The 24,606-nt window shown below is 44.4% G+C and overlaps 1 protein-coding gene across 2 annotated transcripts; it reads left to right on the forward strand.

Annotated features, from left to right (window-relative positions):
* The first annotated feature begins 11,792 nt into the window (after positions 1 to 11,792).
* steap3 (STEAP family member 3, metalloreductase) lies at positions 11,793 to 24,564 on the forward strand. 2 transcript variants are annotated; one of them, XM_064311342.1, is made up of 5 exons: positions 11,793 to 11,936; positions 13,469 to 13,958; positions 15,158 to 15,685; positions 20,406 to 20,570; positions 23,109 to 24,564. In XM_064311342.1, the coding sequence occupies exons 2-5, from the start codon at positions 13,476 to 13,478 to the stop codon at positions 23,397 to 23,399; spliced, it is 1,467 nt and encodes a 488-aa protein (XP_064167412.1). In that variant the 5' UTR covers positions 11,793 to 11,936; positions 13,469 to 13,475; the 3' UTR covers positions 23,400 to 24,564. The 2 variants fall into 2 exon arrangements, with proteins under 2 accessions (XP_064167412.1, XP_064167413.1); XM_064311343.1 differs by lacking the exon at positions 11,793 to 11,936 and adding an exon at positions 11,969 to 12,088.
* Positions 24,565 to 24,606: the final 42 nt, after the last annotated feature.

Raw genomic sequence — 24,606 nt, forward strand, 5'->3', positions numbered from 1 at the left:
TTTAGCAGGAAGTCCAGCTGACTCCGGAGGGTTTGTGGCCGTGCCATTTACAATCTGTTGTGACACGCTATTAGCAGCAACTCTTTTTTTTAACTGTCCAGCAGCTTACCACTGCCATGGCGACTGTCACGACAACGCCAGGACAACAGTCAATTACTTTGAGTTACACAAAATGTCAATCTTCACTTCTTTTCCCACGATGGTGCTTTTTTTTTCTCTTTTGGTCCATGGTTCTTCTGCCGCAGATCTTTTTCACAGAGTAACTTAACACACCTTTAGGCAATGAGAAAATCAGGCTGGAGAGCTGCATGCGGAGCGGGCAGTCACCATCTTAAACTACTGTAGCCTGGCTCAGTCATACTGCTCGGCTAGAACAGAGCAGGACCTCAGGCCACAGTGTGAGACTGAAGACAGGTCACTACTGTTATAATTACTACTGTCATCAGGCATTACTCTCCCATCATTTTAATTGAACAGTTGAAGAAATAATTGTTGGATTAAATGGCAAAGTACGCTTTTCGAAGGTAACGACTTGTTTTATTCAACTGACAAAAATGTAATCATAGCAGCATAGTCAGCAGAGGTGAGTGCCAGCTGGGTCCTAGTCACAAATTCTAGCCTATGCTTCAACGATGCCATCAACTGCATATGACAGGGAGTCTGTCACGCTGTGGCACAGTTAGCTTCATCCTGACAGTAGCAGGATAAGTACAAGTTTACAAGCTTTCCTGGGTAATTCCTGCATAAGTTCCACCCAATGATGTGCCAGTGTCTGGATGAGGAGCACAAGGGCGGTGTCCTAGCCAGGACTGAAACACAACAGGCCAGCCATGGGCCAGGCCATGATCCCAGTACTTTAATAAATGCCACACACCAGAGCTCAGGAAGGTTGTGCAACAAAACACAGGCAGGGCAAGCCCTCTCGACACAGAGAGATGGAGGATTAAGGGCTCTGCGTGGGGTGGGGTGGGGTGAGTGAAGCAAGGAAGGAGGGGGAGGTGTTACATCACAGGGACCACCCTCCCCCCCTTGTCTCTGTTGGGGACGTGTGAAGGAAGTGTGGCTCTGATTGGCCCGGTGCATGACAGCATGGTGTCAGCATGTCTCTTGGGTCCCCACCAGGACCTGCCACTGTTCCCAAACTGTCTGGCTGGTCGGAAACAGGGGGACAGTGAGCACTCTGGCAACAGTAGTGAGAGAGACCAGTCACTAACATGAGGGCCGTGATTGGTCAAGTCTCTGTGATCATACATCCCCTTAATTAAACTACAATAATAAAAATAATAATAACAGGACTGTCCAGGGAGTATTTCTAGCTCTCACTGGGATAGGCTCTAGCAGCCCTCCCCCCACGACCGAGCCCAGAATAAACGGGTATATATTTATAAATAAAAATATAATAATAATAATAATAATTTCATGGGAACTAGTGCTCAATGGTTTTAGAAAATAACCAGGGTCGGGAAAAACGTTATACTATACAGTTGGAACAATCTTGTTTGAAGCTGAATTTCAGGCTCCTCATTGCTGCTGAGGTCACATTGGTTCTGACTGTCAAAATAGGGCTTGTGAGATTAAAGGATAACTCAGAAATGCAACCAAAGGGGGGACTCAGGTTAAAATGAAGAAAGACCCTCCTCCGCCTCCAGGAAAGATATAAATGTATGTCAGCACGTGAGTTGGCATATAATAAAAGGTCAAACGGAAAAGGTTTTGAAGTGTAAAGCCAGGCATTATGGAAAATTTCTTTGCAGCAATAAATAAATGGCCGCTGAAGGCTTTAGAGGTGTAATGAAAGTGTGGAGCATTTAATCTGTTCCTTCCCCCTCCTCTGTCTTCCGCTCCTGGATAAAATCAATGGAAGCCATGCAATGAAAACTGAGACAACATGCACGTAAATTCAAGTGGAAACTGCATGGCAGCAAATGGGAAAACTGCTGTATGCTGGTTTTACGATAAGGATAAGATACTGAGCCAGAACAAGGGAGGACTCTGCAGAAATATTCCGGTTTGATAATGTTGTGCAGCTTTGGTGGTGACCATGAGCCCTTTGGAGATGACAATATTGATATGGTGAAAAGGTGAAATGGTTATGCCCAAAACAGGTAGCCTATCTTTGGTGTTTCCACCATGTAGTCGATGTCCTACAGTATTTTTTTATGTTTTTTTAAATAGTGACCATGTTCAATATTTATAGTGGTGTACAAGGCTGATAATATTGCACACCTGTTCAATATGAGACTGCTTTGAAAACACAGGTCCTTTGGGGATTGGCCCTCTATTTCATGTTCCATCTTTCAATGATTAAATCATGTTCTCTTAAGCTGTTTTAATGGACTGATTGCATAAATGTATAAAAATGTTTTTTTTTTTCCATTTAAAAAAATATTTGATGGCCAACCAGTGCGTGCGAAAACAGTGGTCCTGATAAGAGTGCCTTTCTGACAGACTGACCATGTGCTGCACTGGCAAAGGGTGACCCTCTGGTCTGAGCTTGTTAGGTCAGCACAGCCACCCATGTGCTGCCACAGAGGACCACGCCCAAAGCAAACAGCCAAACAACTGGATGACTGGGAGCGATCGAGTATGCAACTGTTCACCACCCGCCGCTCGTCCCCCCTCCCCCGTGGTGCCACTGACTGCGCCCACAGCAAAGTGCCCAGCAAATTTTCCCAGCAACACAGACAGTACCACCAATCAACTGATGCTATTGTGACAGTGCCAGCCTGAGGTCTGTTAAAAGTACAGTATACAGTAGACTGAACCTAATCATATATTTGGAAGGAATTTAAAGCAACACATTTATAGACCTTCATGATTTGTGGATTGATGATGCAATGTGCTTGTTGAACAGCATGAAGTGTTCATATAATTTCAAAATCTATGAATTTTCTGTCCATCTGTGCATCATTGATCATGCCTTGCTGGTGGTCCAACATCCAACCCTCAATACCTGAAGGTTGTGGGGTCACTACATAGGGGCCCACTGAGCATTAAGAGGAGCATCAGAATAATTGCTCTGTATAATCCTTGAAAGATATTGACTTCTAGTAAAAGACAGGGCAGACAGCGCAGCTCAGATAGGTTTTGATAAATTCTTCAGAGGCACCATATGGGGAGGGTATTAGGATGAGTCCTTGTTAGGACGATTGATTCTTGATTGACAGGAATTCTCAAAAATGAATTGTACTTATGATGATATGGGGTGGCCTGGGGTGGTGGGGCCCAATGCGGGATCTTTTCATGGGCCCAAAATCTCTGCAGGTGTCCCTGTGTGCATGTATGTGTGGGTGTGTGTATGTGTTTGTGAGTGGTTCAGTATTTGATGTGTGTGTTTGTGTTTGTGGTGGGTGGGCTGTCACTGTGGCCTGTGTGTTGATGAAGCAGATCAGCATTAGCGCTCTCATCTGAAGGGAAGAATGGCAGAATTCTGATACAAATCACTGCACAGACTCTGCAAGCTGACCACCTCTGTGCGTCCACCACCCCTGTGCTTGGAAGGTGCAACTGAATCAGCTGCTCCCAAGGACACATGCATCGTCTGAAATCAGTGTTGACTGCTCCACTGAAGAGGATGATCTCATCTGATTTTTCTAGGTCAGTTGTTTCCTGACGTGGCCGGGTCTTTGTTTTCAGTCTCTTTTTGTCAGCAACCCCCTCCCCCCAAACCCCTCCTCCTCACGCGGAAAGGAGAGTATTCATATTCTACCCATTTCCCAGCAGTGCTTTGCTCCTTTTCCTTCTTCGACATTGTAAATTACTCCAAGGACGGTTGAGCGAAAGGAACATAAATAATGCACAGCTGTTTAAACCTGGAGTCCTTTTCAGCCTCCATCTAACAATGGGAGACAGAAGAGAGAGATTTTTAACTGTGCACTTGACATTGAACTCTGTTTCTGTTTCCATCTTGGAGGCAATGCGAAAGCTATCTGTGTTAATCTGCTCAGGGCATTCTGGGTAAAATGCATAGCTGTGTGTAGATCAGTGAAACCTGTTTCGTCTGGTTGTCTGGTCCTCTCTTATCTGGTCTACTCTGATCTTGCTAGGTTAACATGTTTTCTATGAGGCAACAAAGCTGTAATCACGGCTGGTAATGGTGACTTGAGGGGTTCAAGGCAGTTCAGCATGGGGGGGGGGGGGGGTCTGATTTGACTCAGTTACCCACAATTATTATCCACTGCACCAGACCTTATATTGCATAGAGAGGTTGATCTGCCCAATTTGACCTTGCCAAAAGTCATGGCAATAACTGCATGAGTTATGAGAATAACTGGCTGGGTTAGCAGTTGGTCAGTACTAGATGAGAAAACAAGACTGCGATACACAGACCTAAGAGTTGAAAGTGGAATACAGGGTTTATTTTTAGACACTGCTAATGCATGTAGCTCCCTTTGTTTTGCATTATTATCCACTTTTGTGCTTGGATTTACTTTGGAAGTACTTTGCTTTTGAGAGAACACCTGGTATTTCAACCTGTAACCATCTGTTTATGAGACCAGGCACTCTCCGGGAGGTGCAATAGCTTTAAATGCCAACATTACGTCCTCTAAATTCCAGTGTGAATACTGTATTTATAGTTCGTACAGTTCTGTAGTGGGAATACATGAAGTAGGCAGTAATTTTTGCAATATAAAAATACTTTTAAAGGTTTAAATCTTACACATGGCTACATACATACCTTGGAAATATTTAGCAGGAAAATGAGTATGGAGCCCTTATGGAATGTGTCCATCCATCTATGCTTCTCAATTAATTGCTTTTATACATCATGAATAATTTCAGACAAATATCTTGTATTTCAGTCAGAGGGGAGGACCTACTTGAATCAGGACAGGAACAGCGGTCACAATAATCACTCAAAACAAAAAAAGAAGACATCAAGGATGCTAAACACAAGTTTTCAATAGCGTTAGCTTCATGGAAGGATAAATGCAATATGCATTGCTGGCAAATTTGGGATTTGTTGTTGCAAATTGCAAATTTGTCACTTCACATTTTAAAACAAATTGTGAAACAAATTGTAAAACCATTTTAAAATGTCTCAATTTGAATTGGTGTAGTACTTTTAAAGTTTCAGTACACCGCACAATTGCTTTTTTTTATTGCTTTTAGTCTTTATCTTTTTTCTTTCTTTATACCTTCATTCCTTTCCTTTTCCACATTGAGCTGCAGTTGCTGTATGACATGTGATACATAACATATGATTGATTGATTAATTGATTGATATATGGACTTGTAGAGGTTGGTGAGATACAGAGCAGATGCTTCTAGTTGCAAGAGATGACCAGGCTCCAACTGATCTCAACATATATGAGCCACTTCCGCCCTCAAGACCACACACACATACGCACGCACGCGCACACACACACACACACACACACACACCCACTCAACTCCAGGGGATGTTATTGATAAGCCCCCTACCAGTCCAGCAGGTGTTACCCCCATCCCCTTCACATTACAGTGTTCTGCCTGCAGGAGGAGCAGTGGTGTCCCACCCTCAGGTCCAATACGAATATCACTGTCCATTTATGGCTGTCATACACAAGCATTATCTAACAGAATAATTTAAGAGAGAATTTCAGGGGAAAAAATAAATAGAACACATGCATTTGTTATACCTGATTTGGTTTGGGAGTTTGCAGGTAATCCCTACCCAATTTCCAAAAATTCAGTTAAACTGTTTGCGTAGAGATTTTCTGGATGTGTAGAAAATCTCAAGTACTTGTACCCTCTTCTGCCAGCTGATTACATCATCTCTCCTCCACCTCGACCTCACTCTTCTATTTCCTGATTTGGGGGGAGGGGGGATAGTCCCTTTCCTACCTAATACATATGGCCCCCTCCCTCTGATTCAAACCAAGAGAATACTTCAACAATATCTATTCCAGACATCATGCACTTTTGTACAGCAATTTGTAATGAATACCATTAATACCAGGTCTTAGTTTGGAAATCCTTTTTCCACAAAATGAATAATTTATTGCTTGGATGACAGTCAGTCATCTACACCTGTAGTCACCTGTAGGTATTCCAGACAAATAATGACTTGCAAATAATTAATGGGATGTGGACACTTCTCACATGCACAAATTTGTAAAGGATTAATAAATCATAAACGCTTATTTATTATGGTGTATGGTTATTGCAGGACCTAGGCTGATATGTTTGCAACTTGTTTGTTCTGTTCCCAAATTTGTTCCTAAACCACAGGCTCTGTAGCCACGCCCACTCCTCCCCACACAGAATGGAAGTCTGTAGAGGCCATTCAATATAAATAAAAATGATCTCATGATCTCGACATAAAAGTTCTCACCTGAAAGTCAGTCCCTGGTTTCTATCGGAGTAAGTCCCTGCTCAAACTAAAATCGAATGCACTTATTCATATGACATGCTATCTCCAGTATGTCACACACAAAAATTGTGCATTCAGATTTCAGAGGTTATCTTGTAATCACAAGAAAACAACTCCCATTATGTCAAGATTACTAGACCAAAAAATATAAGCTATAAATTGCATGGCCTCTATGGACTTCCGTACAAATGTGAACCAATGGCATTTATGTGTGAATCAGCTACATTTATTCGTGGATCAGTTACATTTATTTGTGGATCAGCTGCATTTATTTGCAGATCCACTGCATTTATTTGTGGATTTTGTTATTTATTTATTTTTGAGACTACAATATAGCCCCCTACTAGTGCCTACCCTGCATACAGATATACAAAGGTTATTGTTGCATGATGTTTATTGAACTGTTAGCTTGTGTTTCTAGCCAAAATATGGTTGTTTTTTCACCCAGGAACACATGTAAATGAGCTTCTGCTATTAATGTATCGTAGTGCACGTGCCTATAACAAAAACACATTGCCAAAACCTTTAGAGCTTTTTATGCCGTAATCTACCATCACCCTTGATCGTCAAATTGTTGCATGATTTGTACTGAACTCAGCAAACATAAAGCATTGTCCACATTCTGTAACCTATTTTAATGGGAATTTAAAAAAATAATAATAATTTTAGTTAAATACATCTTCAAGGGTGTATCAGTAGTGTTACGCTAAGGATCTGACCCCTCAGTCTAGAATCCAGCGCTCCATCCGCTTAGGTCCACAGAAGATTAACTCATTATCTAGCAGTCCTTATCCCAGGAGCTAAAAAAGGCTTTAATTAAATATCAAAATATGACGTGATTCTACCTTGGGCTTTTTTGCATGCCCATACCGATATTCATCATACGACCACGCATAGGCTAGTGAATTGTAACGTTGACAGTTTGCGTTTTTAGGTAGAGAGCATTGACTAAAAGCGAACGGACAGTGCCCCCATTCGAAATCGACCGCGAGCCACTTTTTCATGTCAGTCCCAGTACAAATTCAGGCAGCAAGCGTTTGCCTAATCGTGCGTTTCGACACACCTTTGTCTTTGTGTGTCCAAACAGACCGTCAGTGGCAAGAAAAATACGTTTTAAAAAAAATATATAAAAATATAATTGAACACGAAACAAAAATGCGCTACAGATGCGGCCACAAGCCCCAGGGATTTAACCTTCCACGAGCAGCAAAGGCAGACTGATGAAGTGGTGTTGACAGCCCCTGACCCACAGTCAAACCTTCTTCTTCAGTTTGGTTTTCGTTTAGGCTACAGGGCTGGAATATTAAGTGACTTTTAACCACAGAATGACAGTGCATTCTTGTGCTTTTTTAATATATAAAATTACCAGGTGCTGATGGGAGTAAAAATATCCTTTCAGGCAGCTCCAGGGCCTAGTATGACCAATACCACAAACTCCACCACTTTCTCTTTCACATCGAGCAGTTCAAATAGTAGAATATTTTGATCTCTCAATGGATTGCCCAAGGATTACAAGCTATTTATTTGTAACTCCAGTTAATGCTCTTGGTCAATTTGTAAAATTACTATAAAATAAAAATGTGTTACAGCATTGGTCCAGTTAATATTTTTAGGATAAACAGTATGTGCAATATAGGCAGCATTCTTAATTATGATCACATGGTCCTTTACTATTGAAAATGGCAATCAGGTACAAAGATAACTCAATAGAAATGAGAGATCGCATTTAAGCAAGACAAGCAATTTATTGGTGTTAACAACCTTCACAGACTTACTAAGATGTAGCACACAACAATACTATGACATGGGACTAAAAAATTCCAATGGCTGGTATTATCAAAACTACAGTCTGCAAATGAAATGCAGGTACTTCCAAGCCTCTCAAAGTGCCTCTGATGCATCAATGTGATAGAAAAAGGGCTTACAGGCCCAGAAACTGCTCTGCAGTGGAGTACTGTGTGCAGTTCCTGTCACTGGACAATTCACTGAATCCCAGGGTGGAGCTCAGTCCACTACCTGCAAAGCGCAGCATTACTCAAACTCACTCTCACATGCCCAATGTGTCACAGTGATGAGGAAGATTACTGGACTCCCCATACATGATCTATTCAGAGAGGCTCAACAGAACGACTTTGCGTACCACGATAATGCCCTCAGCAGAGACAGACAGCCTCTTTAACACTGCTGCCTAGGAGAGCTAACATCATGCACCAGAGTATCACTGGCAAGCCAGAGGAATGCTTATTCAGTGCGGTGACATGGGGCGAGTATAAAAATCTTGCTTAAATTTTCACACGGTCACCTTCGCGCCCCAGTGCATAATTAGGCCCATTAAGCAGCAAAGAGGAGAGGCTGAGGGGATCAGCTGAGGAGAGAGGCGGGAGGCCCCACGGGAGGTCAGTCTGCCACCCCTGTGTGAGAGGCTGAGAAAAGGGAGGGTTGGGCAGAGGGTGTTTCCAGGGCGATGAACGGCGTATAAGGCTCCATCCCCCAGCACCCACCCTCACCAGCACCACGTATACTCCCACCTCCCATCACACCATTAAAACAACATACTATCTCATCTCTTGCTGGACTGTCATCAAAAATGAAATCTCAGCTCCAGCATAACAATTAGCCTAGAAATTTTACCTGATCAGCACTGAAGACTCACCTTTCAATAGATTGTACTTATTGCAGAAGTTAGTCGCTGAATCTAGGATCACCAGCTGCATGACACTGAATGACCCTAGATGGTGGAGGGAGGAGAAAACAGGTTTAATTAAATAAGGATAAGACACACTGTTACACATCTACACAATGAAGCATAACCCAGAACAAAGCTGTACCATCGGATTATATGCTGGATTTCCTTTTGGTGTGATAGCCATGGATACATCGCAGTCTGTTGTAACCTCATTGTATTAATTCTGGATGAAAACAGGAAATGGATAGCAATGGGGTGGGACAACCAGTCAATACCACTACCCCTCCCACCTCGAATTATGCCAGACTACCTAAATGCTTCTACGTTACAAGATATATTATTACATTACTGTAATATGCGATATATTTTACCTAGTAGGCACCCCTATTCAAGACAATATGAATAAATTCTGTTAATAAAGCTGGATATTTATTGAAGCAGGTCAGATTAGGCATCTTACTTAAGAGTACAACTGCAGTGCCAAACTGGGAAATGAAAAACTGGCAAAAGGGCTGTGTTGCTGGCGGGCAGTGCAGCAGTTGCTATGGCTGTGAGAGGTCGGGACTTGTGACCCCAGAGACTGGATATGACTCACCAGAACCACGCAGCTGTCTGACTCTGCCGGGCAGAAGACAAACTCGATGTTATCCACAAACCTCAGGACAAGAGTCATGTGCACGGTCATAATATTGTCTCTTCATAAAATGAGCTGAGAGGCAGTGGCACACTTGTAAATGGTTGATCCGTCCTTGGTTGACAGTGAATACATCATTTCCAAAACTCATGTGCATAATCCTGGTAATAATTTCCTGGATGCTTTAGCTTCACCTTTTTTCAGTGTTTTATATGTGGACCACTGAATTACGGAAGATGGGTTCGTGTCCATAAGAACAAATAAAGCAAATAAACTGCTTGGAAACATAAACCTTTATAATAACGTATTTAAACTGCACAAATATGTAAGAGCATACAGCTACTGTTGACTCTTCCCAGAACAATCTTCAGTTGTCCAGTTTTTTTATTTGATTCATCATAATAGAGGAGATGTCATGACAGGAAAGACTGATAATCCTGAAACAGGAGAGTCCTATTATGCCATTCTGCAATACTGGATTAATGACAACACCAAAGAATATCGAAAGGTCCAAAGACCCAAGAGTTACATCTGTTTTCATTATATGGAATTTTCAGCTTGCTTCATTTTTACCCAAACTAATTTAGACGCAGGGAAATTACCCACAGAATGATTCGAAGCCTACAGGGATAACAATACCAAATCAGGGGATTTGATTATTATTATTATTTTTCCTGCATGGCATAGTTTTTTGTTACCAGCATTTCCAAACCCCTATATTATATATGATACTATTTGTTTTTAAAAGCAATATCTCTCCAACTGTACAGCAAAGCTACTTTGGAGCAAGAAAATATCATGTATAAGCCTATAATTCATTTACACACACACGGAATGCATGTGCTTTTATCCATAGCGCTTTACAATTGATGCCTCTCATTCACCCATTCACACACACACTCATACACCAACGGTGAAAGTCTGCCATGCAAGGTACCAATCAGCTCGTTGGGAGCAATTAGGGGTTAGGTGTCTTGCTCAGGGACACTTGGACAGGCCCAGGGCGGGGGATCGAACCGGCAACCCTCCGACTGCCAGACAACCGCGATGCCAGGTATTTAAAAAAACTGAGCAGAGTTACAGACTGTGCAATTTTTTTTTTACAAATGTCACCTAATAGTTACCAGGATTTTCAAACCCCATATACTATAAACGATACTGTATGTTTTTAAAAGCGATATCTCACCAACTGTACAACAAAAGGACACTGCAACGAGAAAAGATCATGTATGATCCTATAATTCTAGCTCCCGCAATATCATCCAAAAGCTGATCGACAGATTTCTGAATACCGAGATTAACAGATCTACTAGAATGTGTCATCAGCAACCACTATTTGACAGAACATTGAGTGTACAGTTCAGAGGACCAGCAGCCGGCGCTACTGGTGTGCCACTATTCGCAGCACGTGCAACTCGTGTGTGTTGAGCGCGATTAAAATGAGGGTTGCTCAGACGGTTGTTCGACTCAGTATTTAGCATTACTCTTTCTTTATCGAGGTGCCGCAGTTGTTTTCACTTCTATGTGACAAGCTGATAACGTTAGAAAATATTATCTGTAAGCCCTGAGCGAAATAGTAGCACAGTACTAGCTTGCAACCGTTAACGTTACGCTGTCGACCACTAACCTCCTCGCTGTAGCTTATGTTGAAGTACTCATTAGATTTTGGTTTAATGCTCCAACTGTTAAAAAAAAAAAACAATCGTTCAAAAACCATGCATCTGTCAGTGAGGCGACATAATTGCCTCCAGCCTTCCACCCATATCCTGCTTGCAGAGCTGAGACGCCCTGCACGCACGGCAGTGGCTCCTAGGGTGTATACGCATAACAACATTCAAATCTGGTGATCAATATACTTGACAACTTGCACTCGTTTTGCTGTTTCCCTTATATGTATTATATGAGTTCTATCCACAGAAATGATAATCGGCTATTCATGCCTTCACATAAGAACTGAGGAGAGACGAATGAGCGCTGTGTAGGTATAGGCTACTATTTGTTTAATTACATTATTAGTCGTGCCCTTAACAACTAGTGCGTTCATTTAATTTGTGTCACAGTCATGTAGTTGTATATGTGTTTATCAGCAGACGTAACGTTTCTAAAAGTGTAATTTAGGTTAGTGCCAATAATGACAATAGTAAATACCTCCTGTGCTCTGTCTGGAACGAGCGAGAAGTGAGGGCGGGCACTGGGTGGCCTACGTCACTCAACGAAGCGGAAGACGTGACTGTAGTAAGAAACACGCACCGCACAAGAGAGTGAGTGACTCGGTTTGGGTTAATTAATGTTTATAATCGCGGCCATGTAACTGCAACAAAAATAATGTTCACATAATTTATGTCGTTGCTGACAGGTTGAATGGTTTAGTGATTGATCAGTTGTACTGTGGAAAATATCCATCTGTGCCAAGGTCGTTTTCTTCAAAGTTTCGCAACGCTGGTTTACTTGCTTACTGAATCTTACGTAGCTGGCCAACGCTAGCCAGTTAGCTGTTGACAGCCTGTGGTTTTTGATGGGAAGTTTTTAGAAGAAAATAAGAACTGCTAACACGTTACTCAGAATATCTTTAATATGACATAATTATAGCCGTTTGGTCTAATTACGTATAAATAGTTTGGTGTCTTATAGCGTAACTTAATATAGCTGATTTCATGAGCTAGGCTTTAAGTTTGATTATGCTTTGAAAGTTTACTGTAGTTCTGAGCTATGTGTTTAGGCATAAATCTGTTCTGGCGTGTTCCCAATTCACAGCATAGGCGTTTAATAATTATTACCTGTGACTGATAAGCACGTTAATTGCCTGTAGAGGTGGATATGCTTGTTTAGATGTGTGAACTTTACGTTCCAGAGCTGGCAAAGGCCGGCAATGCCTTTTCATCTCAATGCACAGAAGCAGGCCTCTTGATGGTAAAGTAGTATGCGCGTTTATGGTGTAACATACAGCTGTATACGTTTTGCATGCGTTTGGCTAGGTGTGGTCAGGATAAAAAAAAAAACAGGGTTTTAGTGTTAATTGCAGAATGTTTATCTGCTGTTCAACCCTCAGGGTTAAACCTCTTAACCACAGAACTGCAGTAGAACGGAACAACTTATCTTGATTTGGATAGCTGTTCCAGTTTTAATTTTGCTCTGTGGTCTAGGGGTCCAAACCTCAGGTTTAAGCCCTGGCTAGGCGCACTGCAATTGACCAACATTGACCAACAATTGACCAAGATGCTGTACTCTTTTATGAAATATTTGGCTCTCGCCATTTCATCATTGAAAAATGGAATGAATTCAAATAAATCCACTCTGGCCTGGTGCGACGTATGGGGTTAAAACACTTTGCACAATTTACTAACTGTATTTAAAGTAGTCTATTCAGTTTTTAAACTGCAAACACTGGTCCCTAAAATTGCCAGATATATTTTGTGGACTAATATGTTTAATAGTTTAAAGGGAAACTAGCTTTGAACTTTGAGGAAAGTAGACTTGTAAGGCCACCCATATTCACTTACATTTACATAGATTTTTGTGTCTCTAAAATATATTTTATTGACTGGTTTGAGCTCTTCTAAGAGGTCAATTCCAAATGACTGAGTGAATGCAGTTGAGATGGTTTGTTTTCATTATGTTTTAGTTTTGGAGGTGTCAGTGAAATCTAGCCACAGTGTAATTGTGTACATTATCTATAAGGTCACCCAGTCTCGCTCTATGCTGCCCCGCCCTTTCCTGCCCTCCCCCCACCTTACCCTGTATCTCCTGAGATATCTCCTGAGCTGATGGCTGTGTTCCCCGTCTCTCATTGCAGGACCAGCATGCCCTATGGCGACATGAAAAAGCCGCTGCTGCAGTGCTCCAGGGATCCAGAGCCCCTGGTCTCTGACAGTGTGGGTGGCCCTGCCGTGGGCATCCTCGGCGGGGGGGACTTCGCGCGCTCGCTGGCGGCGCGGCTGACGGGCTCGGGCCGAGCGGTGCTGGTGGGCAGCCGCGACCCCAAGCGCTGCGCCGCGCTCTTCCCGCCAGCGGCCGAGGTGACCACGCAGGAGGACGCCGCCACCCGCTCCAGCCTGCTGTTCGTGGCACTCTTCCCAGAGCACTACAGCACACTGGCGGGCCTGCGGGGGGCGCTGGAGGGCAAGGTTCTGGTGGACGTCAGCAATGCGGCCGAGTTGAACCGCGGCGGGCCCTCCAATGCCGAGCAGCTGGCCAGCCTTTTTCCCGACAGCCACGTGGTGAAGGGCTTCAATGTCATCTCCGCCTGGGCACTGTTGGCTGGGCCTCGAGATGGCAGCAGGCAGGTGGGCCACTGGGGGTTGGGCAGGGGAACTCCTCTGTGCTGGTTACATTGTGGCTACCGTACCTTGTACACCTGTGCTTTGTAATTGTCCAATGACCTTAGGTATGCACTCATTTTATGTCCCTTTGGATAAAAGCCTCTGCCAAATAAATGTAATGTAATGCTGGAGTGGGCATGTCCGAGCTTATGGAAAGCTGCCTTTCTTGTTTCCTGCTGAAATAACAAAGTTTTTCATGAGGTGATACAGCATATCCAGTACGGCGGACCCAGGTAAAGTAAATTAGTATAAGTGTTATGGGAAGGGGCATATGTGTACAAATAATTTCAAACTTATTTGACCTAGCTGTGACTTTTTGTACAGAGTTTACTCATTGGACTCCTGCAGCACCTCCTGCAGGACTGGGAGTTTGGCACAGGGCCCAGACTGCTTGCCAGATTTTGTGAGCTTTGAGCAATCGGTGTGGGAGGTAGCGGTGGAACACGAAAAAGAATAAGACCAACAAAAGCTGTAAGGTTTCTATGCACCATAAAGGCCTGTGCTCAGTCCATCCCAGCAATTTTGTGAACAGTATTGAAGAGACTGTTTTTCCCTGGCCTGAAATATTAAAAAGGAAATGTTAATCCCAAGATTATTCAATGTTAAATCACCCACTTCATCATCATCTCAGAATGAACTTTCCCTGATTACAACAGAAAGAGAAAATATATTTGATTATTCATGTTGATCAGAACTGCACCTTTCACCAAAGGGGTAGTAAGGTGCTCATTGTTGCAGAATCTCCCACGTATTGAAGTGGCAGTTACATGCATGTATTGTGTTCTGTTCTGTCATATTTTCTGGCGTAAAGAAGAACAATATAACACCGTACCGGCTGTTGTATTGTGTGGCTTTATGGCAGTCGATCTCTGTGGTGTGCAGGAACAGGGGTTGATCAGAGGTTTGGTGTTGGGACGTAGTGTAGCACAGTGGGTAAGGAATTGGGCTTGTAACCGAAAGGTCGTAGGTTCGATTCCCGGGTAAGGACACTGCCGTTGTACCCTTGAGCAAGGTACTTAACCTGCACTGCTTCAGTATATATCCAGCTGTATAAATGGATACAATGTAAAATGCTATGTAAAAGTTGTGTAAGTCGCTCTGGATAAGAGCGTCTGCTAAATGCCTGTAATGTAATGTAATGATTCCTCCCCCCTCTTCCCCAGATCCCGATCTGCAGTGACAGTAGCCAAGCCAAGAGGACCGTCATGGAGCTGTCCCGTAGCCTGGGCTTTGTCCCGGTGGACGTGGGGGCCCTGTCCGAGGCGCGAGCTGTTGAGGACGGCCCCCTGCGCCTCTTCCCCTCCTGGGGCGGGCCCTTGCGCTGCTTGCTGGGCCTCTTCCTCCTCTTCTACGTGTACAACTTTGTGCGGACCGTCCTGCTGCCTTACCTGGTGAAGGAAGAGAACTTGTTCTACCGGTTGCCCGTGGAGATGGTGAACGCCACGCTGCCCGCCGTCGCTCTGGAGATGCTGGCGCTGGTCTACCTGCCGGGCCTGCTGGCAGCCACCCTGCAGCTGAGGCGGGGCACCAAGTACAGCCGCTTCCCCGATTGGCTGGACCGCTGGCTGTGCCTGCGCAAGCAGTTGGGGCTGCTGAGCTTCCTCTGCGCATCCCTGCATGCAATCTACAGCCTATGCCTGCCCATGCGCAGGTCTGCGCGCTACCATCTGCTCAACGCCGCCTTCAAGCAGGTGAGAGGCCTCACCGAGGTGTAAAGCATCACTCTGGCTCAACCAATCCTGTCTCTCCCAATCCTGTCCCACCCAGTTCTGTCTCAGCCAATCCTGTCTCACCCAGTCCTGTCTCACACCATCTTGTCTCTCCCAGTCCTGTCTCACACCGTCCTGTCTCACCTAATGCTGTCTAACCCAGTCTTGTCTCAGCCACTCCTGTCTCACCCAGTGCTGTCTCACCCAGTCCTGTCTCTCCCAGTCCTGTCTCACACCATCTTGTCTCTCCCAGTCCTGTCTCACACCGTCTTGTCTCTCAGTCTTGTAGCACCCTATCCTAACTGGGTTCCCATGGTCCTTGTAAATCGTAAGATATTTGACTTTGGATAGTCATGTAAAAGTCTGATAAAATTGACATAATCACTGGAAATTGGGATTCTTTCTGCTTTCTGTCACTCATTATCAGGTCTGATCTGCTTAGATCTGTGCGCTGATATTGTGAACAAATTGGACAGCTCCTGTACACCGCTATAGCAGTTGATCCCAACTCTTCCAAGCTGATGGCCCTCTTAATGAAAGAATGAATTTTCTATGACTCCACCTTGTGTACCCTGGTATATTTTCAATAGTGGATGTTTTTAATTTGTGGCAAAACAGCTGTTATGCTGTAACTAGTTGTGAATGTCTATTTGCAACCTTTGTCTAGTGTAGGCAGTTAAAATAATAACATTGCCAGGTGTGTTTTGAGACCTACCTCTGCCTCACTCATGAGTCATGACCTGTCGGAGGGTTTGGCGCTCTGGCGTGAAGTATAATAAAGAGTAGCTGTGGGCATCACAACCACAATAGCTACACAGCCACACCCATTTGTACATACTCTGCCTTTTGAGTGAGCTCTTTCTGTGCCAGTTCTCAGCCTATTCAAATTGGGCGGCTTTTCTTAAATGTAGGTTGCCATGCCAGCGTGCCAAACACAACGTGTCAATTTCAGTGTGCTTAGCTGGAGCTTAAACCTCAGGCTTAAACCTCTATACCACAGAACTGAATTACAAGTGGAACAGCTAATCCTTATTTCACCGATTTGGATAGCTGCTCCAGTTGTGCTCCAGTTGTACTGCGGTTCTCTGGCCTAGAGGCTTAAATTTGTGGTCCTAACTCCAAACAGCTAAGCACTCTGCAGTTGACCCCAGGTGTCTCCACATAATGTTGATTTAGCACATTTTAAAGCACGCAGGTGTCTCTCTTCTGGACAGCGTTCTCATGTGTCCCACACCACACCTGAGATGTAAAGGGGGCCTTTGAATTCCTCTCGCTCACAGCGCCCCCTAGTGACAGTGGGCGTGCACAGCCGTGTTTTTGTTCTATAGAAACCCGCAGGGAGACTGGAAACATGCAGCTCACAGTCTGCTGGCGGTGAAGGTGTTGTTACTGTTTGTGTGAGGCCTGTTAATCTGATTAATGAGTTTATGACTCCCTCAGTCAACTGCACCACTACACTAAATGTATTTCAACATTTATATTAATTATACTTTATCATGACCTTTAATTCACATTCAAATATGCTCATATTGTCCCTGATATTTTAATAATAATAATAATAATAATAATAACAAAAAATGTACAATAATATTATAATAAAATGTATTAGTCTTATTTCTGTTATTATTTGCCTTTAATGAGAGTAATATAAGCATATAATACTATTTATAAACCGTTACACACAATAACAAGCAAAATGTATAAAACAAAATGGTGATGAAAACCTCTTATTTTGCTGTTCCCTAGCAGACGGGGGGGGGGGGGGGGGGGGGGGCTGTAACCTTTAATGCTTCAATATGTTATCTTTCTAAATGTATGATATTTTAAAAAGAGGTCACCCTGGATTAATGGTATCTGCTAAGCAATAATAAACAGAGTGACGGTATCATAAGGATCGTATCCCCACACACGCAGAGCTGTGTTTGTCACTGTCACCCTGCCCATTGTCTCCACCTCCTGGGGAGGTTGGGGAGCGCGGCATGACTGACCTCTGGGTTTAGTCTGTCCGCTTTGGAGTTTGCATAAATTTATATCCTTTCTATTTGTATCTGACACTTGAGAAAGGCACTGGACTTAACCGTAGTCAAGCGGGGGCACAGGTGAGACGCTTTGGTGCCACCTGGTGGCCTGGCCAGTGACAGTTCTGTTTTGCATTTGAATTCCATTGTATCCCAAAATTGTGCAAGTAATATTATTGACTATTAACCATGATATGTTAACAAAATGCAAATGATTGTTCTTTAGATAATTTATATCTCATGGGCCATTGTTCAGGAAAAATCAGCGTCCAGTGATGTTCTCCAGGTAGCCTGCTTAGTTTTATATGTACTGTGACTGTACTTTATGGCTTGCCCTGGTATGTTCAACCAAAGGTTTGATGGATTTGTTCTGGATTTGTTTTATCTCAAAATAGAACAATCTTTTGCAAGTAAAGGTTAAAAACATACTGAGATATTGCCATGCATGTTGTCAAGATGAGTTTTTATATTACTGATTAGTTTGTATTATCACTACTGTCCAAAATATTTTTTCTGCTCACATGTACTATGAAACTAAAATGGATTGTTGTTGAAGCTGTGTGAGGCTTTTTGGACAGAGCTCCAAAGGCTTGCATGCTGGAAAGTTCTGGTAAAAGTGTGGAACCTCATTCTACTGGTTTACCACAAAACAATTATTAAGTAGGCTATCTCTGAAAGAATGTCAGTTGCTTTGAAGGGATGCTTACTGAATATTGTTGCCTGTATAAATTGTTGTGTATTAGTTTGGCAGATGTTCTGTTCATTAAATGTGTATTCACATTTAATACATTTTTAGTTTCCTTATGCATCAGAATAAAGCAAAATGATCTTTTTTGCATTGTACTATTGAGTTGGAAATGTCTTCTTGCAGGCATGTGGGATGGAGTTCATTTTTAAGTTGCCTACTTGCTGTGCCTTGCGTCGCCTTTCAAGGGATTTTTTTTGTCAGACACTCAGCTGTTCCAGGAAATGTGAAAGGCTTGCTGACATAAATCATCGTGAGGTGAATGTGAACGAGAGATGTTTTCTTAGGGGAAAGCCTTGAGGCACAGCCTAAGATTTTACGGGGAAAGAAATAGGCTATGCATAACTCCACAGTGCCTGGTGCCTGATGGACATTTTAGCAGTCGGTTTCAGGGAGGCCAAGCTGGAACATGGCATCTCGGAGAGCGACCTTTATGAGGGGGCGGTGAGGTCAGGGCCGTGGAGTGTCCGGCGCTTTGGGATGAGGTCAGGACCCGCCCGGCCTACTCCCGCCCACCCTCTCTTAACCCCATGACCTCACTCCCCAACAGAACGTCTCTATTTCCTTTTCATGTCTTCCCCTTACATCTGTATGTACAGACACAGCAACAACAGTGTTGTTCAGAGTGTCTTATTCAAAGATGGGTGTGGCCTGAGATTTCTTTGTCTCTAACTTGACCTATTAAAGGGGGCAGTAGATTAAATATCGTAGTTTCTTCCACATGATTTGTCTGTAAATATTCGAAAAACACCCAAGCATAAAAAAATAAATGCTTTAACATTTGAAATGTGTTATGCGATGATTAAAGTTTAGGGAATGTTCAATCAATCAATGTGTCCTCAATTGACCCATCTACTTCTGGCCTGATGAGGGTTTGCAGTCCCCCCTCCAACCCCCCAAATAAAGCTTTTGAGAAGTGTGCCCCGCACTTTCTAGGGATGCGGGGGTGTGGGATGATCGTTTTCACAACTGCCCCGCCGCCAGCAACAGAACAGCATGTCAACGCCAAGGTGATGCGTTGCTGCTAATTAAGAGACAGCACAGTCACGACTCCCCTCTGTCTCCCCACTCTCTCCCCACTGTCGTCATCTTTCCGCTCTCTGTGCGGGCGGGGGGGGGGCTCCTTATCAGTAATCAGTCAACCAGTCACCGTTTATTTAGCATTACAGCAGATGTCTTGCCAACTTTACTTGGAGTTGTCCTGTTGTCTGCACTTTTAGTCAGTGCTGTTCCGTTTGTTTTGTGTACAGTGCCTAATAGGCACTGACTGCAATTATTCATTATGATGTTTCATATGAAGAGACATGCATGGGGATGCATCATATGTCATAGTGAACCCTTATTCCATTACAGATGGAAGTGGTACAAGTAAGTACTGAAATTCAAACCGGGGAAATAGAATTGGAAAAACCTAGAAAACCAAACTGATAGGAAAGAAACAACATAGCTGGATATATCTTACTGAAACAATTGCGATACCTTCCTGAAAGGTTCTGTCATTGTGAAAGGCTATCTGTGATGTGAACTCGTGGGTGGAGTGAAAGCCGCACACTGGCTTGCATTTTTATGTGTGGGGCCCTGTTGACACAGCTGTATGATAAACTGTACCGTCATGCATGGAAAGGACGTTTGACCCATTTCGGCCCATGGAGTGTAACAGTGTGGCCTAGGGGAGGTAGTGTGGAGACACAGTGACTGTAAAATAATGACCATCACGGTACACTGAGGGTTGGTATACTGAACACATTACATGTTAGGCCCATTGTTAGACTGTGTGGACCATTAACTATAAACACATTGCGTGTGGTGAATCGGGTGCAAAGCCATTGCATGTATGACAAATGGAACGCAAGCGGCGCACCGCCCACGGTAGGGTAGCACATGGGCCGCGAGCATTCGCTCGGTTGACGCTAAGCGAGGCGCGTGTGCTGTCCCGCAGGTGAAGGACGGCATAGAGAACTCGTGGGTGGAGGAAGAGGTGTGGCGGATGGAGCTGTACCTCTCCTTCGGCATCCTGGCACTGGGTGTCCTCTCCCTGCTGGCGGTCACCTCCCTGCCCTCCGTGGGAAACTCTCTCAACTGGAGAGAGTTCAGCTTTGTGCAGGTTAGTACTGACCACATCTCAGCCACTGGAGAGAGTGCAGGTTAGTACTGACCACATCTTAGCCACTGGAGAGAGTTCAGCTTTGTGCAGGTTAGTACTGACCACATCTCAGCCACTGGAGAGAGTTCAGCTTTGTGCAGGTTAGTACTGACCACATCTCAGCCACTGGAGAGAGTTCAGCTTTGTGCAGGTTAGTACTGACCACATCTCAGCCACTGGAGAGAGTTCAGCTTTGTGCAGGTTAGTACTGACCACATCTCAGCCACTGGAGAGAGTTCAGCTTTGTGCAGGTTAGTACTGACCACATCTCAGCCACTGGAGAGAGTTCAGCTTTGTGCAGGTTAGTACTGACCACATCTCAGCCACTGGAGAGAGTTCAGCTTTGTGCAGGTTAGTACTGACCACATCTCAGCCACTGGAGAGAGTTCAGCTTTGTACAGGTTAGTACTGACCACATCTCAGCCACTGGAGAGAGTTCAGCTTTGTGCAGGTTAGTACTGACCACATCTCAGCCACTGGAGAGAGTTCAGCTTTGTGCAGGTTAGTACTGACCACATCTCAGCCACTGGAGAGAGTTCAGCTTTGTGCAGGTTAGTACTGACCACATCTCAGCCACTGGAGAGAGTTCAGCTTTGTGCAGGTTAGTACTGACCACATCTCAGCCACTGGAGAGAGTTCAGCTTTGTGCAGGTTAGTACTGACCACATCTCAGTGACTACAGGGTCAGGCATAATCATTTAGTCACATGCATTCTGGACCCTCTGGTCAAACTGAACACTGCATTAAGAGACCTGTATCTGAGTATTTGCTGTAAATACTTGAACACTGTTGGACCTTGAAAACTTTGTATTTTACACTTCAATGCTGGTGTTAATTTGAAGCCTCATGTGTAATTATGAATGCATCTAGATGAATTAAACCCATCACCTGCCCTCCAATGAAGAACTCTTAATGTGCAAACTCTAATTTAATCTTTCGTGCATAAATGCAATTGCATATTGCTGAGTTTTTAAGTGACAAAAGATTTGTAGTTGGGCATAAAAGTACAATTTAATCAGATAATGGGTAGCATTAGCTGTTTCTTCCCATTCATGATCAGTCCCACATGCCCCTGTTGCTGTAAAAAAGTAGTTGCATTGTGGGACTGTTCAGAATGCTACCTTTACCGCCTAGAGCGATGACCCTCCTGCAGCACAGTGCCTCTGCATCATGGCATCAGTACCGCGGAACAGCCAATACCACAGCCTCGTGCTCGCGGCCCTCAGGGAAGAGGGGCCGTGCCTGATCCCACCCAGCCGTAATGGTTCCATTTACCAGGGATTTGCCCCCCCACCAAACCCTCCCCGCGCTCATGTTAAGCTGATCCCCCCGGCTCGGGATTAGTCACATGCCGCTGGTCCCTCAGATGGGAACGCAGAGAAACACCGCCGTTGCCAAGACGTTTTTGGTCTGCTGGAGCGGGTGGGGGGGCTCTGAGCACCATTCTACATTACGATTACCCCAAATCAATTGGTCCCCCTCGACGTCAGCAGGTGGCGCTCAGTCTAGCCCACCTGCAACAAGGAAGAGGCTAAATAAGTAAGCTTGGTGCAAATGAAAAATACAGTTCAGCCAGTCTCACCATGGGATAACATGGGCAGCTTTCACATTTAAGCTGGCTCACTGTTACAGAGCTGAAAAAAAGAAACATTGTTTTGTTTGGCTTTTTTGAAATAAAAAGTTGTCGGGTCACAGCTGTTCCTGTTTGCTACATCGCAGAATGGTTCATTATCTCGAGTTGCAACCTTGGGAGGTCAAAATAATGACGGTCTCTGTTCACGGCGAGCTCCGTTACCCCCCGCGGAAGCATGGTTTGCCAGAGCTCTCTGCGTAGAGGAAGTCAAGGTCACGCCGGGCGCCAGGTCGCGGACGCGCGCGCACCGCGGGGTGCAGCTAGCCCAGCTGCACGTTCACTTGTGATGTGCGAGACGTTGACAGTGAACAGTATGATGGAACAGGAGAAGCTGTGCAGCCTTTGACCCATGGATTATGGCTATGTGCACAGTAAGGCCCTGCTCTCAGCTCTTCTTAATCTAAAGAGCGCTATATATATTGCCACTCGCTATGCAGAAGGGCTTAAATACATAACGTCAGTAGTGCAGCATTCATAGTAGAGTGATACAGGAGTCATAGCAAACTCAACTGTAATTTTAATAGGCAAATGGTAGCTCCTCGCTCTGCTGAAGTTGGTAGTATACTTTTAAGAACTGGACTTTGAACAGCAAAGGTTGCAAGGGGAGACCCTGCCTTGATACTCTTGAGGAAGGTACTTGGCCCTGAATCTGAATTAATTTAGAATTAATTTGAATTAATTTAGTAAAGAATAGATATAAATATTGAGCTGTATATATGGCCAAATTGGTAAGTTCAATAGATGCTCTGATAGTTGCTGTGGAGAAACCAGTCCCTCCTGTTTTACCTGCATATCAGTCCATGCTGTGGTAGGGGGCTAACACTAGCTGATATGCTAACCTCCCCATTCCGTTTGTGTGCTTCCAGTCCAGGCTGGGCTACACGGCGCTGACCATCGCCACCCTGCACACACTGACCTTCGGCTGGGACCGGGCCTTCGACCCGCGCTCCTACCAATTCTACCTGCCGCCCAGCTTCGTGCTGGAGCTGGCCCTGCCGTGCGCAGTGCTGCTGGGCCGGCTGGGCCTGGCGCTGCCCTGCGTGGCGAGGAGGCTGGCGCGGATACGCCGGGGCTGGGACTCTGGCTGCCAGGTCCGCTTCGGACCGGCCGGAGAGGAGCCCGGCGGCGACGCCCCCGAAGACATCAGCGACGTGTAACGAGGGGGCGGGGGGACAGACCTGTCCATGTGAGCGGGTCCACACCATGCCAAAGGGATAAGGATGTACGTGGACATAGCCACATAAGGGGCCAGTTATACTTGAGCAAAGATTTTTTCTATGAATGTGTGTGTGTGTGACATGTCAGCAGTATTTTTAATCTTGAGATGTCATTCAGAAGTGATCAGAAATGTATTTTGAGTGGCTGCACCCCTGGCCCCTCGTGAGGTCACATGGCCACTTGTTTGTTGCCGGTAGCTCTCTTTTCAAGCTGCTTTGTCGCTGGGTTCCGCATCATGTCAGTTTAGACCCCCCAGTTCCAGCCCAGCCAGATACTGGAGTGCGGGCACCTTTTTCTCAGGGCCATTGAAGGACTCTCTCCGCCCCAAACCCCACAGACGCTACCAAAAGTGCCTTGAGTCAACAACCTCCCCACCCCCCTCCCCCCCCCTCCCCAACCCTTCAGTTTTGTGCTGAACTTTGTCAGGCTGTGTGCTTTATTAGCTCTGAAATCTAGGTCAGAACACAACGGATGACTTTGCTGCGAGCAAAGAAAAAAAAAAAAAAAAAAAAAACAGCTTTTCGCCTCCACAGCATAAGCCCAACTGCTTGTTTGAGATCATTTGCTCAGAGACCAAAGGCATTGTGCATGCAGACCTTTACACAACAGAATGAAACTGGCAAACTGTATCTGTGGTGACTGTGGACCCGGGGAATACAGTCACATCGTATTTTAATCAGTCAGATTGTCCAATTAGATGACCGCAAAGGCAGAGTTAATTTCGGGAATACATGCCATTGAGTGTTCAGCGTGTGTCCGGATGAGCTGTTCATTTGTTCAGTGTTCGTAATTAAAGTGCAATTAGATGCGCAAAGCTCTCATTCCATGCTACATCACATTAGCGATGGCATTTGCTGTTACATTCAAACGCTGCTGAATGGATTTCATGGGACATAAATCACAAATGTACATATCAGCATTTCCTTAAATTCTTTATTTGTTTTAAAGATTAAATGAAAAACACAGACTGCCATTTTACATCATTTGTCATATCTCAAACACTGACTGCCATTTCACCTCATTTGTCATCTCAAACACTGGAAACCTATTTCTACAAGTGTATTTGAATATTCCTATCAAGCAATAAAGGCAATGCTTTCTTAACTGTTTTGTTCCTTGAACTCAAAGGGTTTGTTTGTAAAGTGA

This window comes from Anguilla rostrata, chromosome 15 (genome assembly GCF_018555375.3).
Source record: "Anguilla rostrata isolate EN2019 chromosome 15, ASM1855537v3, whole genome shotgun sequence".
In the NCBI taxonomy this organism is placed as follows: Eukaryota; Metazoa; Chordata; class Actinopteri; order Anguilliformes; family Anguillidae; genus Anguilla; species Anguilla rostrata.